The following is a 14,537-nucleotide window of genomic DNA, read 5'->3' on the forward strand; positions in this document are numbered from 1 at the left end:
CTTTTCAATGGCGTAAAATAACTTCCTACTTTGGTGTGGGTACAGGACAGCTAAAAAGTCTCACTTATCCGAACATACGAGAACCCATACAGGAGAAAAACCCTACAAGTGTGACCAGTGTGACTATTCTGCAGCACAGAAAGGCACCTTAGAGGTCCATAAAGCAAAACACACCGGTGAGAAACCCTACATGTGTGGGGAGTGTGGATACAGGACAGCTTACAAGTTTGACTTATCCCGACATATGAGAACCCATACGGTAGAAAAACTCTACAAATGTGACCAGTTTAGCTATTCTTCTGCCTCTAAGGCTGCCCTAACTCGACATATGAAAATTCACACGGAGGCACCAAGTCTGCAACTGTGACCATGTCGTAGTGACATCAGTATTGATATCAATAGAGACAAACTATACTGATGGGAAGATTTTGCGTACCGCAATTATTATAAGTTAAACTTTTGACTAATATCAGCTCTTTAAACTTGGATTGTAGTGATTAGCAGAAGTGTAAAATGACCGATGTGCTTAAATAGTTTCCAACTGTAGAAAGTAATTTTACACCAGTTAAAATGCACCTGTTACAAGTTTGACTTATCCCGACATATGAGAACCCATACGGTAGAACGTGATGGTCACAGTTGCAGACTTGGTGCCTCCGTGTGAATTTTCATATGTCGAGTTAGGGCAGCCTTGTAACAGGTCAAGGCCACCTGTTACAAAGCGTTGGTCCGGCCTCACTTGGAATATAGTGTCACCGTCTGGGACCCGTATACCAACAAGGGGATACAGGCGGTGGAGGCCGTCCAGCGCAGGGCCGCCCGAGTGACCCTAAATGACTGTCAGCGGACTAGTAGCGTGACACAAAATTTGCTCAACGACCTGCAGTGGCCCCTCCTCTCCGAAAGGAGGAGGAAAGCCCGCCTCACAACTTTTTACAAAATAGTGCATAAAATTATTCTAATCCCTACAGATGAACTGCCCAGGCCAGCTCAGGGGCGTACCCGAGGGAGTCATCAGTATAAATACCAACCCATACACGCACGTACATCATCATCATCATTCATCCTCCGTAAAGGTGGAGCATACAAAGTTAGTTCGCCACAACTGTCTGTCATACATCACTGAGAAAAGTTCATGTCCCTCCAAGCCAGTTTCAGTTTCAATAAGTTTCTTAACTGTTATGTTTGGGCGTCCAACTCTTCTCTTACAGGTATCAGGGTTCCAGAGTAAAAGCCTACTGGCTGGTTCTTCACTACGTATTACATGACCGGCCAAGCTTAGTCGTCGACATTTGACTACTGAAGTTACATTTGGTAGCGAACCGTATAACGCACGTACAGACACCTCTAAATACTCCTTTCCCCGCACAATTCTACAATGGAACGCCTTGCCTGGCCCGGTAACCATGGCTCCCACCGTTGAGTCCTTCCGGGCCAGGCTGGAGGCCTGCCCGCCTTAGACCAAGCCCCCCCCCCCCCTAAAGTGCCCCAACAGGGTCTATATGGGGGTGTAGCCGGGGCTTGCACAACATCTAAGAGCCCCGGCAAAGATGAAGATGAAGATGTAGCAGGAAAAAATCTTGTTTGTTTTGCATTTCTTTTACAAGATGTATCCATAGAACTTTCCAATTAAATTGTTATGAACCTTGAGCATAAAGTTTCCTTCTGTGTTGCTTTTTTTCCTTAGATGGAATATTGTCGGAGGTAGTGAGTTGATCATAAAACACAGAAATCAGTGTTGCTTGATATTGATTAAAAATATTTCTCTTTCATTTTAGATCAGAAACAAAAAAAAATCAGACGCGTGTTACGTTGTCTTGCTGGTCGGTTTTAGCGCAGAACGTTGACATTATGAGGAAAACGTAACGTGCCACCCGACGTCAAATATACTACATGGGTAATCAGGCCGACAATTTCACCCTTGACCTAGATCGAGTTCACCTCTGACCTCACGAGACGAAGGAAGGACAAAGCTGCCCGAGTTCCGGTTTACGTGAAGATAAAAACAGCATAGGAAGCAGGTAAGGCTTAGAAACGGACAGAAAAGTATTCTATGTTGATTGGAATAGTTTAAGACCATTTCTGTGGAAGAAGAACCGCAGTAGGATGATAATTTGTAGGCATTTTCGGGATGTGAATATCGTGGAATTAAAGGGGGAGGGGGGCGAAACCAAACATAAGTTCGACCCTCGCCACTTACATGTACGTCGATTTGCATCAGGCAAAGTGGCCTTTTTAGAGTACGTGAAATTATATGGAAATGTTAATTGCATTGTAAAGAATCGCACAAGGCGTACATTACAAAATCTAGAAACGCGTAGAACTGATTTGTAAAAACAGTAAATAGAGAAGCCTGGTGACCAAACCTATAGGCTATACTGCCGACTCTCTTTCCAGCCTAGCGAATGTAGTCATTTTACCCATTGTTCGTAGTCGTAGAAGTAATAAATAATATGATATAAAATGTTTTAAGAGATTGGTGGTGTGAGTGAGTGATTGTAAGATCTCACAAATTATGATTTTGGAACAATATAGAAGCAAATTTAATCAAATGCGAGAAAGACAAACACGTTAGAAATATGTTGGGTTATGTTGTTAATGCATGAGGTTAAAATTGTAAAGCTTGGCGAAGTAAGAATTCTTTGAAGCTTGTTTTCTATAAATTCTATTTTATCATTGACAGCTTATAACGCTTAATCTGTATAATTTCTTAATTTTTCGTTAGGCTGAACATGGCAATGGCAGGACACGGGTCTCCCACCGGAGTTGGTCAGAACTGCTGTGATGGGTCTCCCACCGGGGTTTCCCAGGTGGACGGTGACAGCAAAACAAGCAATGTTCAAGGCCAGGTGGCAGCACAAGTCAACTTGGATAACACTGGTGAGAAACCCTACTTGTGTGGGGAGTGTGGGTACAGGGCGGCTAGAAAGTCTCACTTATCCCAACATATGAGAATCCATACAGGAGAAAAACCCTACAAGTGTGACCAGTGTGACTATTCTGCAGCAGTAAAATCCTCTTTGGACCAGCCATGTAGCAAAGCACACTGGTGAGAAACCCTACATGTGTGGGGAGTGTGGATACAGGACAGCTAAAAAGTCCCACTTATCCGAACATATGAGAACCCATACAGGAGAAAACCCCTATAAGTGTGACCATTGTGGCTATTCTGCAGCACACAAGTCCTCTTTGGACTTACATCTAGCAAAACACACTGGTGAGAAACCGTACATGTGTGGGGAGTGTAGATACAGGACAGCTAAAAAGTCTCACTTATCCGAGCATATGAGAACCCATACAGGAGAAAAACCCTACAAGTGTGACCAGTGTGACTATTCTGCAGCACAGAAAGGCACCTTAGATAATCAAAGCAACACACACCGGTGAGAAACCCTACATGTGTGGGGAGTGTGGGTACAGGACAGATGACAGGTCCAGCTTATCCCGACATATGAGAACCCATACAGGAGAAAAACCCTACAAGTGTGACCAGTGTGACTATTCTGCAACACAGAAAGGCACCTTAGATGATCATAAAGCAACACACACCGGTGAGAAACCCTACATGTGTGGGGAGTGTGGGTACAGGACAGCTCACAGGTCCCACTTATCCCGACATATTAGAACCCATACTGGAGAAAAACCCTACAAGTGTGACCAGTGTGACTATTCTGCTACACAGAAAGCTACTTTAGACCAACATGTAGCAACACACACCGGTGAGAAACCCTACATGTGTGGGGAGTGTGGATACAGGGCAGCTAAAAAGTCTCACTTATCCGAACAATATGAGAACCCATACAGGAGAAAACCCTACAAGTGTGACCAGTGTGACTATTCTGCAGCACAGAAAGGCACCTTAGAGGTTCATAAAGCAAAACACGCCGGTGAGAAACCCTACATGTGTGGGGAGTGTGGGTACAGGACAGCTAGAAAGTCCGACTTATCTAGACACATGAGGACCCATACTGGAGAAAAACCCTACAAGTGTGGGGAGTGTGGGTACAGGGCAACTCAAAAGTCTGACTTATCCGAACATATGAGAACCCATACAGGAGAAAAACCCTACAAGTGTGACCAGTGTGACTATTCTGCTGCACACAAGTCCTCTTTGGATTTACATCTAGCAAAACACACCGGTGAGAAACCCTACATGTGTGGGGAGTGTGGATACAGGACAGCTCACAAGTCTGACTTATCCCAACATATGAGAACCCATATAACAGAAAAACCATACAAGTGTGACCAGTGTAGCTATTCTGCAGCCTCTAATGCTATCCTATCTCGACATATAAAAATCCACACGGAGGCACCAAGTCTGCAACTGTGACCATCTCGTAGTGACATTTAGTACGAACAGTCTGCTGTTAACTACAGTTTCGCCACTTAATATTTTGATACGAATCTTAAGGGTATATGACAGTTATGTTCATTAATATTTAGGCTGAATATTCTGTAAGAATTCATGATGTTTGCAAGTTGGCAAAGGTTTTTCCCAAGAAAAAGTCCTATACTTGTTCACTTTAAAATCTAATTAAGTTATGGCTATAATTCAGTTACACGAATAAGTCTTAGTTTAGTTAGTATCCAATATACTTTGTTTTAATATCAATTATTTTGAAACGAAAAATACTTTTAGCTACCTAGGATTTCGTGAGAATAGTAAGCGTTATAGTATTGATTGGATAATATACATACACATAATCAGTAATTAACATCGGTGATTGTACACAGTAGTTGAAGCTGAAAGGTAGACATTAGTGCTGTGTTTGTACACAGTAGTTGGAATGTAGACGTTAGTGTTGTGTGTGTGCGAGCTTAGATTTCCTGTGTATTCACTAGTAGTTCCTGTCACAAAGTGTTTGCCTATATGTCCTATAAACACAATTATATCCTGTAACTAATATCAACTGTTTAAACTACTAGGATTTGTATGAATAAACCCAAAAGCTAATAGTATTGACTTGTATCAGTGTAAAATGACTGATGTGCTTCAGTTTCCAAAGTAGGAAGTAAATTTACGCCAGTGAAAAAGGTATAGACGATAGTGTATACAAGTAAATTTCCAGTTTTGTAGTTGTAGTTTTTCTTCAAATATGTATCTAGATATTTTCCATTGACATTATTAAATAGTTTTGTACCTTGAACATGATGTTTCCTTCTGTGTTGCCTTTTTTTCCTTGGATGGAATATTGTCACAGGTGTTGAGTTGATCATAAAACACAGAAATCAAGATTCAGGCCAAACAGTTTGGCTTGACATTCATTCCCTTCAAATATCTCTTTTAATAGATCAGAAACAAAAGTCAGACGCTTGTTACGTTGTAAGGTGGTCGGTTTGAACGCAGAACGTTGACATTATGAGGAAAGCATAACGTACAAACCGACGTCAAATGTACTACGTGGGTAATCAGGTCGACAATTTCACCCTTGACCCAGATCGAGTTCACCTTTGACCTCGCGAGACGTCAGAAGGACAAGGCCAAGCTGCCCGAGTTCCTGTTTACGTGAAGTGAAAAACCATCATAGGAAGCAGGTAAGGCTTAGAACCGGGCAGAAAAATATTCTAATGTTGCTTGGAATAGTATAAGACCATTTCTGTGGAAGAAGAACCGCAGTAGGATGATAATTTGCAGGCATTTTGGGGATGTGAATATCGTTGAATTAAAGGGGGAGGGGGGCGAAACCTAACATACGTTGGACCCTCGCCACTTACATGTACGTCGATTTGCATCAGGCAAAGTGGCCTTTTTAGAGTACGTGAAATTATATGAAATGTTAATTGTATTGTAAAGAATCGCACGATGCGTACATTACAAAATATAGAAACGCGTAGAACTGATTTGTAAAAACAGTAAATAGAGAAGCCTGGTGACCAAACCTATAGGCTATACTGCCGACTCTCTTTCCAGCCTAGCGAATGTAGTCATTTTACCCATTGTTCGTAGTCGTAGAAGTAATAAATAATATGATATAAAATATTTTGAGCGAGCTCGGTGGTGTGAGTGGGTGATTGTAAGATCTCAAATTATGATTTTGGAACAACATAGAAGCAAATGTATTCAAATGCGAGAAAGACAACACGTTAGAGTTATGTTGGGTTACAATTGTTAAAGGTTAAAATTGTAAAGCTTGGTGAAGCTAGAATTCTTTGAAGCTTGTTTTCTATAAATTCTATCATATCATTGACAGCTTATAACGCTTAATCTGTATAATTTCTTCATTTTTTTTGTTAGGCTGAACATGGCAATGGCAGGACACGGGTCTCCCACCGGAGTTGGTCAGAACTGCTGTGATGGGTCTCCCACCGGGGTTTCCCAGGTCAACTGTGACAGCAAAAAAGGCGATGTTCAAGGCCAGGTGGCAGCACACGTCAACTTGAATAACGCTGGTGAGAAACCCTACATGTGTGGGGAGTGTGGGTACAGGGCGACTTACAAGTCTACATTATCTAAACATATGAGAACCCATACAGGAGAAAAACCCTACAAGTGTGACCAGTGTGACTATTCTGCAGCACGGAAATATGATTTGGGCAAACATCTTGCAAAACACACCGGTGAGAAACCCTACATGTGTGGGGAGTGTGGGTACAGAACAGCTAAAAAGTCCCACTTATCCGAACATATGAGAACCCATACAGGAGAAAAACCCTACAAGTGTGACCAGTGTGACTATTCTGCAGCACGGAAATCCACCTTAGATGATCATAAAGCAAAACACACCGGTGAGAAACCCTACATGTGTGGGGAGTGTGGGTACAGGACCACTTACCGGTTTTCCTTAGCCAAACACATGGAAGGCCATACAGAAGAAAAACCCTACAAGTGTGACCAGTGTAGCTTCTCTGCAGCCCTCTAAGTCTTCCCTAACTCGACATAAAAGAATTCACACGGAGGCACCAAGTCTGCAACTGTGACCATCTCGTAGTGACATTTAGTACGCACAGTCTGCTGTTAACTACAGTTTCTTTACTTAATATTTTGATACGAATCTTAAGGGTATATGACAGTTATGTTCATTAAGATTTAGGCTGAATATTCTGTAGGAATTCATGATGTGTGCAAGTAGGCAAAGTTTTTCCCAAGAAAACCCCTATACTTGTTCGCTTTAATATCTAATTAAGTTATGGCTATAATTTAGGTACAAGAATAAGTCTTAGTTTCGCTTAGTAGCCCATTTACTTTGTTGTAATATCAGATATCAAAATCTATTTTAGCTATCTAGAATTGTAGAGTGAGAATAGCAAGCGTTATAGTATTGATTGGATAATATACATATACATAATCAGTAATTAACATCGGTAAGTGATTGTACACAGTAGTTGAAGCTGAAAGGTAGACATTAGTGCTGTGTTTGTACACAGTAGTTGGAATGTAGACGTTAGTGTTGTGTGTTTGTGTACGAGCTTAGATTTTCTGTGTATCTACTAGTAGTTCCTGTCACGAAGTGTTTGGCTATATGTCCTACAAACACGATTATATCTTTTGACTAATATATACTCTTTAAACTACTAGGATTTGTTAGGATAAAACCCAAAAACTAATGGTTAATGATTTGTATTAGTGTAAAATAAATGATGTGCTTCAGTTTCCAAAGTAGAAAGTAATTTTACGCCATTGAAAAGGTAGACGATAGGTTGTATGCAAGTAAATTTCCAGTTTTGTAGTTGTTGTTTCTTCGAAGATGTATCTAGATCTAGATATTTTTCACTGACATTATTAAATTGTGTAGTACCTTGAACATAATGTTTCCTTCTGTGTTGCATTTTTTCCTTGGATGGAATATTGTCCGAGGTGGTGAGTTGATCATAAAACACAGAAATCAAGATTCAGACCAAACAGTTTGGCTTGACATTTATTCCCTAAAAATCTCTCTTTCGTATTAGATCAGAAACAAAAGTTAGACGCTTGTTACGTTCTTAAAGTGGTGGGTTTTAAACGCAGAACTTTCACATTATGAGGAAAACGTAACGTGCCAACTGACGTCAAATGTACAATGTGGGTAATCAGGTCCACAATTTCACCTTTGACCCAGATTGAGTTCACCTCTGACCTCTTGGACAAAGGACAGGAAGGACAAAGCTGCCCGAGTTCCGGTTTACGTGAAGAGAAAAACCATCATAGGAAGCAGGTAAGGCTTAGTAACGGACAGAAAAGTATTGTGATGTTGAGGGGAATAGTTTAAGACCATTTCTGTGGAAGAAGAACCGCAGTAGGATGATAATTTGTAGGCGTTTTCAGGATGTGAATATCGTGGAATTTAAGGGGGAGGGGGGCGAAACCTAACATACGTTCGACCCTCGCCACTTACATGTACGTCATTTGCATCAGGCAAAGTGGCCTTTTTAGAGTACGTGAAATTATATAGAAATGTTAATTGTATTGTAAAGAATCGCACAAGGCGTACATTACAAAATCTAGAAACGCGTAGAACTGATTTGTAAAAACAGTAAATAGAGAAGCCTGGTGACCAAACCTATAGGCTATACTGCCGACTCTCTTTCCAGCCTAGCGAATGGAGTCATTTTACCCATTGTTCGTTGTCATAGAAGTAATAAATAATATGATATGAAATGTTTCAAGAGATTGGTGGTGTGAGTGAGTGATTGTAAGATCTCACAAATTATGATTTTGGAACAACATAGAAGCAAATTTATTCAAATGCGAGAAAGACAACACGTTAGAAATATGTTGGGTTACGTTGTAATGCATGAGGTTAAAATTGTAAAGCTTGGTGAAGTTAGAATTTTTTTAAAACTTGTTTTCTATAACTTCTATTTTATCATTGACAGCTTATAACTTACTTACTTACTTTGGCCCTTCGCTCCTGCCAGAGCATAGGCCACCGACGATGGCTCTCCACTTCACCCGCCTCTGGGCTGTCTTCCTCAGGTCCTCCCAGCTGTTCGCTATTCTCCTCATCTCCTCCTCAGTGTCTCTTCTCCAACTATTTCTGGGCCTTCCTCTCTTTCTTTTTCCCTGTGGGTTCCAGGTTAGGGCCTGGTGTGTGATACTGGATGGTGGTTTCCTCAAGGTGTGTCCTATCCAGCCCCACTTCCTTTGAAGGATCTGTGTTTCAGCTGTTTTTTGCCCTGCTCTATCCTACAGTTCAATGTTGGAGATCCTATCTGTCCACCTGATCTTGTAAATTCTTTACAGCTTATAACGCTTAATCTGTATAATTTTTTTTCTTTGTTAGGCTGAACTTGGCAATGGCAGGACACGGGTCTCCCACCGGAGTTGGTCAGAACTGCTGTGATGGGTCTCCAAACGGGGTTTCCCAGGTCGACTGTGACCGCAAAACAAGCGATGCTGAAGACCAGGCGGCAGCACAACAAGTCAACTTGAATAACGCTGAGAAACCCTACATGTGTGGGGAGTGTGGGTACAGGACAGGTGACAGGTCCAACCTATCCAAGCATATGAGAACCCATACAGGAGAAAAACCCTACATGTGTGGGGAGTGTGGGTACAGGACAGGTGACAGGTCCCACTTATCCCATCATATGAGAACCCATACAGGAGAAAAACCCTACAAGTGTGACCAGTGTGACTATTCTGCAGCACGGAAGTTCACCTTAGATGATCATAAAGCAACACACACCGGTGAAAAACCCTACATGTGTGGGGAGTGTGGATACAGGGCAACTCAAAAGTCTCGTTTATCCCTACATATGAGGTCCCATACAGGAGAAAAGCCCTACAAGTGTGACCAGTGTGACTATTCTGCAGCAAGGAAATCTTCTATAAACCTACATCTATCAAAGCACACTGGTGACAAACCCTACATGTGTGGGATGTGTGGATACAGGACAGCTGTGAGGTTTAACTTATCCAAACACTTGAGAACCCATACAGGAGAAAAACCCTACAAGTGTGACCAGTGTGACTATTCTGCTGCAGAGAAATCCACTTTTAACAAACATCTAGCAATGCATGCTGGTGAGAAACCCTACATGTGTGGGGAGTGTGGGTACAGGGTAACTCAGAAGTCTCACTTATCCATGCATATGAGAACCCATACAGGAGAAAAGCCCTACAAGTGTGACCAGTGTGACTATTCTGCAGCACACAAATCTGCTTTGGACCAACATCTATGAAAGCACTCTGGTGACAAACCCTACATGTGTGGGGAGGGTGGATACAGGACAGCTCAAAAGATTACCTTATCCCGACATATAAGTGCCCATACAGGGGAAAAACCCTACAAGTGTGACCAGTGTAGCTATTCTGCAACCTCTAATGCTATCCTATCTCGACATATGAGAATTCACACAGAGGCACCAAGTCTGCAACTGTGACCATCTCGTAGTGACATTAGTACGCACAGTCTGCTGTTGACTACAGTTTCGCCACTTAGTATCCCGATTCGAATCTTAAGGGTATATGAGAGTTATGTTCATAAACATTTAGGCTTAATATTCTATAAGAATTCATGATGTTTGCAAGTAGGCAAAGGTTTTTCCCAAGAAAAAGCCCTATACTTGTTCACTTTAATATCTAATTAAGTTATGGCTATAATTTACAAGAATACAAGAATAAGTCTTAGTTTCGCTTTTAGTAGCCCATATACTTTGTTGTAATATCAGATATCAAAATCTATGTTAGCTATCTAGAATTGTAGAGTGAGAATAGTAAGCGTTATAGTATTGACTGGATAATATACATATGCATACTCAGTCATTAACATCGGTAAGTGATTGTACACAGTAGTTGAAGCTGAAAGGTAGACATTAGTGCCGTGTTTGTACATAATAGTTGGAATGTAGACGTTAGTGTTGTGTGTACGAGCTTAGATTTCCTGTGTGTCTACTAGTAGTTCCTGTCACGAAGTGTTTGCCTATATGTCCTACAAACTCAATTATATCTTGTGATTATCAACTCTTTAAACTACTAGGATTTGTGCTGCCAAAGTAGGTTTTGCACACGGCACACTCGTTGCCATGGCTACACCCGCGCATGTCGGTACAGTATTCGGCGCTGTAGGCGCACTTGCACTCCCTTTACCTCTCCATTTGCATAATTTGCATTCAATTATGTACAACTCTCTCTCCGCTACCTACACCCTAAAAATGATGAAAATATGCTGTTCCTATTTGTGCTTATTGACTTTTAAAGATTTTGCCAGAAAGTGCCCTGCAGTTCCAGAACAAGCTGCTAGGGGGACCAAACTCACAAGACTTATTTCTGACAGTAAAAGTTATTTGTCACCAAAAAGTCAAAACCATAGCATGTTCAGGACAAAAGATACATAAACCGGAAGTTCTGCTGCAGTACCATGGTCATCCACCAGGAGGCCCATATTTGGCCTTGACCTTTATCTTCCTAAGACTTACCAACATACCAAATATCATCATAATCCACGAAGGCGTTATGAAGTTCTGCTGACTACAAATGTGCGGAAACACAAACACATACACACACACAGACAGACACACACAGACAGACACGCCAAAGACAATACCTCCATTTTTCATGGAGGTAATTACGAATTTTGATAACTCGTAGCTAGGAGTCATAGCAGTGACAACAAAGGCCATTTTCAGACGGAGTCAGCGAAAGCGCTTTACACGTGGTTTCCGCCTGTCATTGGGTGGGTAATAATTATAATGATCAACTGATACAATCCATGATGGAAGTGAACGGAGGATCTTATGTTCATCATCAATGAGGAAAATATATAATTTCCTCAGTCGAAATGGTTAACATCATTTGGCGAAGGTATGAGATCTTTGAACTCTTGTTTCCAAACAAGGCCACACCAAGTAATTTTTGTTTTCGTTGGCGTTCGTGTGTGTGTGTGTGTGTGTGTGTGTGTGTGTGTGTGTGTCAACACGATAACTCAAGAAGGCTCAGATGGGTTGTCTTTATGTATGGTAGGTGGGTAGGTCTTGATGAGACCTGGAGCTGATTAGATTTTGGACCCCCCGGCGGCTTGTTATGACACTGCAGCTGAACTTCCGGTTTTGATATCTCGTGATCTGGACATGGTAGGGTCACTAAATTTGGATGGTAGGTAGCTCTTTGGCTGGGAAAGAAATGACATGGGTTTGGACCCCCTAGCGGCTTGTTCTGGGACTGCAGAAGCATTCGTTGAAAAATATTCGAAGGAGGATAATTCAAGAACCGATTGATGGATCATCATGATTTTTGATATGTGGGTACCTTAAAGAATACTTGACCTATTAAAATGATAGTTATGCAAATCAACAGCTAATTAGCATAATTAATGAGGGGATGATATAAATCTGCTACCTTCCATGATATGATTATTCAAACGTGTGGCATGTGTAATTGTGAAGAAGAAGAACATTGGCAGGTAGTGTTTATGCAAATGAATGCCTAATTTTCATAATCAATGCGAATCGTCAACATTCGTCAAGGCCTAAGGGCAACATCATTTGGCGAAGGTATGAGGTCGTGGAACTCTAGTTATGGATGGTTGCCATTGCACTGGAGACGTTAAATTTGATGCGAAAGCGCGATATAAAAAACATGAAGGGCTGAAAAAACTAGATGCCAAGATTTGGACTGTACTAAGGAAATACCAAATTTAATGTTAGGAAACAAATAAATTAAAAGAACACAGTGTAACAACAACAAGTCTTTTATTCGTCATATCAAATAAATAGCAGTAGTCGCCCTGTTCTGATACTTTCCTTTCACCACATCTTCTCATTACATTTTTCGACACTGTCGTGATACTTTGATGACAATACAGTAAGCAGAATTTCTTGTAATAGTTATTTTTTCCAGCAACAGTCCAAAATATTGCAGTCATTTCTTTTTTTTTTATTTAGCCACAAAGTTACATGGACATGTCACCACTATGCCATGTTTGCAATGCGCTCTAGGCCTACAAGCAATTCAATAATATATGGATATACATATTTACATGTACTTCAAATAAACTCTGGAGTGAAAAGAGACTACAAATTAATGTTGGTCCCTCATGTACTTAATAACTGTATCTGTATAATTGTTTAGGAACAGCCAAAAAACAGTTACTTATTAAAGCAACTGGATATATGCTTTTGGAAATGGTCAAACGTTTCAAGTATCATGACTACCTTTTGTTAGTAACACTTTTTGGCGTATATTATTACCTGGAGGTCTAACCTTCACTGACTTTTTTAGGCACCGGTCTGGACCTGAACATCTGGAGTACGATTTTGTGCACTAAGATTTCATCTTAAAGACAACAATTTTGACAATCTACGCTTTACAATGAATGAATAAGGCTTCCCGCGCCTAGTCCGTGTGGGCTTATACGACACCATTTGATAATACAATGTGTATGGTACATAAACAACAGAGAATCAGTCGTGCAGAGATAACAACATTAACCATAAAGTGAACACAATTTAGGGCTTCAAGGAAGCACCATGTGCCGTGGGAAGATAGATACAGTGTTTGTATATGGGCTAGTCACCACCAACTCTCCACATGGTCCCATAGCGACAGCCTCCGGGAATTTAATGTCCGCGATGGTGCGGACAAACTCGCCCTGGCTTGTGAACATGTCTACCCGGTCTTTCAAATAGCTCGCCACAATGATGTGACCCGAGGTGTCAAGACAAATACCTCTGGGAGAGTTCAGTTGCCCCTTCCCCTTTCCAGAGGTGCCGAATTCAAATATCTTTACTCCGGAGGGAATGTACTTCTGGATGGTTTTACGCCTATCCGTCAGCATGACATTTCCCTCCTTGTCCGATGTGATTCCCCCGATCCCGTATCCCAGACGCACTTCTGAACTCCAAAGGCGAGAGCCGTTTGGATCAAACATCACAATTCTCTGTCCGTCTCCCACGATAACCTTACTGTTGCGCACGTCCATCGCGATGACGGGATAGACGCTCTTGTTGATAAAATCAAACTTTTTGATGGGTTGTCCGTTCTTACTGTACTTTACCACATGCGCTTCTTTGTATCTCCCCAGTACCCACAAGTAGCCAGGGCCCACATCGATAGAAACACTACAAGGGCGCATTGTCTTTCTTTCACCCGGCACGACGGTTGGAAAGAGGCGGAGAAAGGTCCCCTTCATATTAAAGACCTGGACTCGTTTGTTGAACTGATCAGTCACAAATATCTCACTGTCAGCAGACACTGCAACTCCGAAGTTCCCCTGGAATTTTCCAGGTTCTGCTCCGTACCCGCCAAACGAGATCCTCTCCTGCTTTACGTCACAACCTTTTGCCATGAGTGATAAAAAAGTGTTTTCCAATCTGAAGTTTAAAACATTTACATATACACACTCACGCACACACACACACACACACACACACACACACACACACACACACACACACACACACACACACACACACACACACACACACACACACACACACACACACACACACACACACACACACACACACACACACACACACACACGAACACACACACACACACACACACACACACACACACACACACACACACACACACACTCACACACACACACACACACACACACACACACACACAAACTCAAACATGTCGTCCCAGTACTAATGCTTCACTGATATCG

The 14,537-nt window shown here is 41.6% G+C and overlaps 2 protein-coding genes across 2 annotated transcripts in view; one reads left to right on the top strand and one right to left on the bottom strand.

Moving 5' to 3' along the window:
* The window catches only part of LOC109480864 (zinc finger protein 782-like), a 12,288-nt gene extending 1,777 nt beyond the window's left edge, over window positions 1-10,511 (top strand). Inside the window, exon 2 of the mRNA XM_019783195.1 lies at window positions 9,818-10,511. Coding sequence (XP_019638754.1) covers window positions 9,818-10,101 — 284 coding nt within the window. The 3' untranslated portion in view covers window positions 10,102-10,511. The remainder of the gene's footprint in view (window positions 1-9,817) is intronic.
* Window positions 10,512-13,373: 2,862 nt separating this feature from the next.
* On the bottom strand, window positions 13,374-14,204 carry LOC109480862 (tripartite motif-containing protein 3-like). Its single transcript, XM_019783192.1, has one exon. It carries the CDS (start codon window positions 14,202-14,204, stop codon window positions 13,374-13,376), a length of 831 nt encoding a protein of 276 aa, XP_019638751.1.
* Between the last annotated feature and the right edge of the window lie 333 nt (window positions 14,205-14,537).

The sequence above is a fragment of the Branchiostoma belcheri genome, unplaced genomic scaffold (genome assembly GCF_001625305.1).
Source record: "Branchiostoma belcheri isolate BF01 breed outbred unplaced genomic scaffold, Haploidv18h27 scaffold528, whole genome shotgun sequence".
In the NCBI taxonomy this organism is placed as follows: Eukaryota; Metazoa; Chordata; class Leptocardii; order Amphioxiformes; family Branchiostomatidae; genus Branchiostoma; species Branchiostoma belcheri.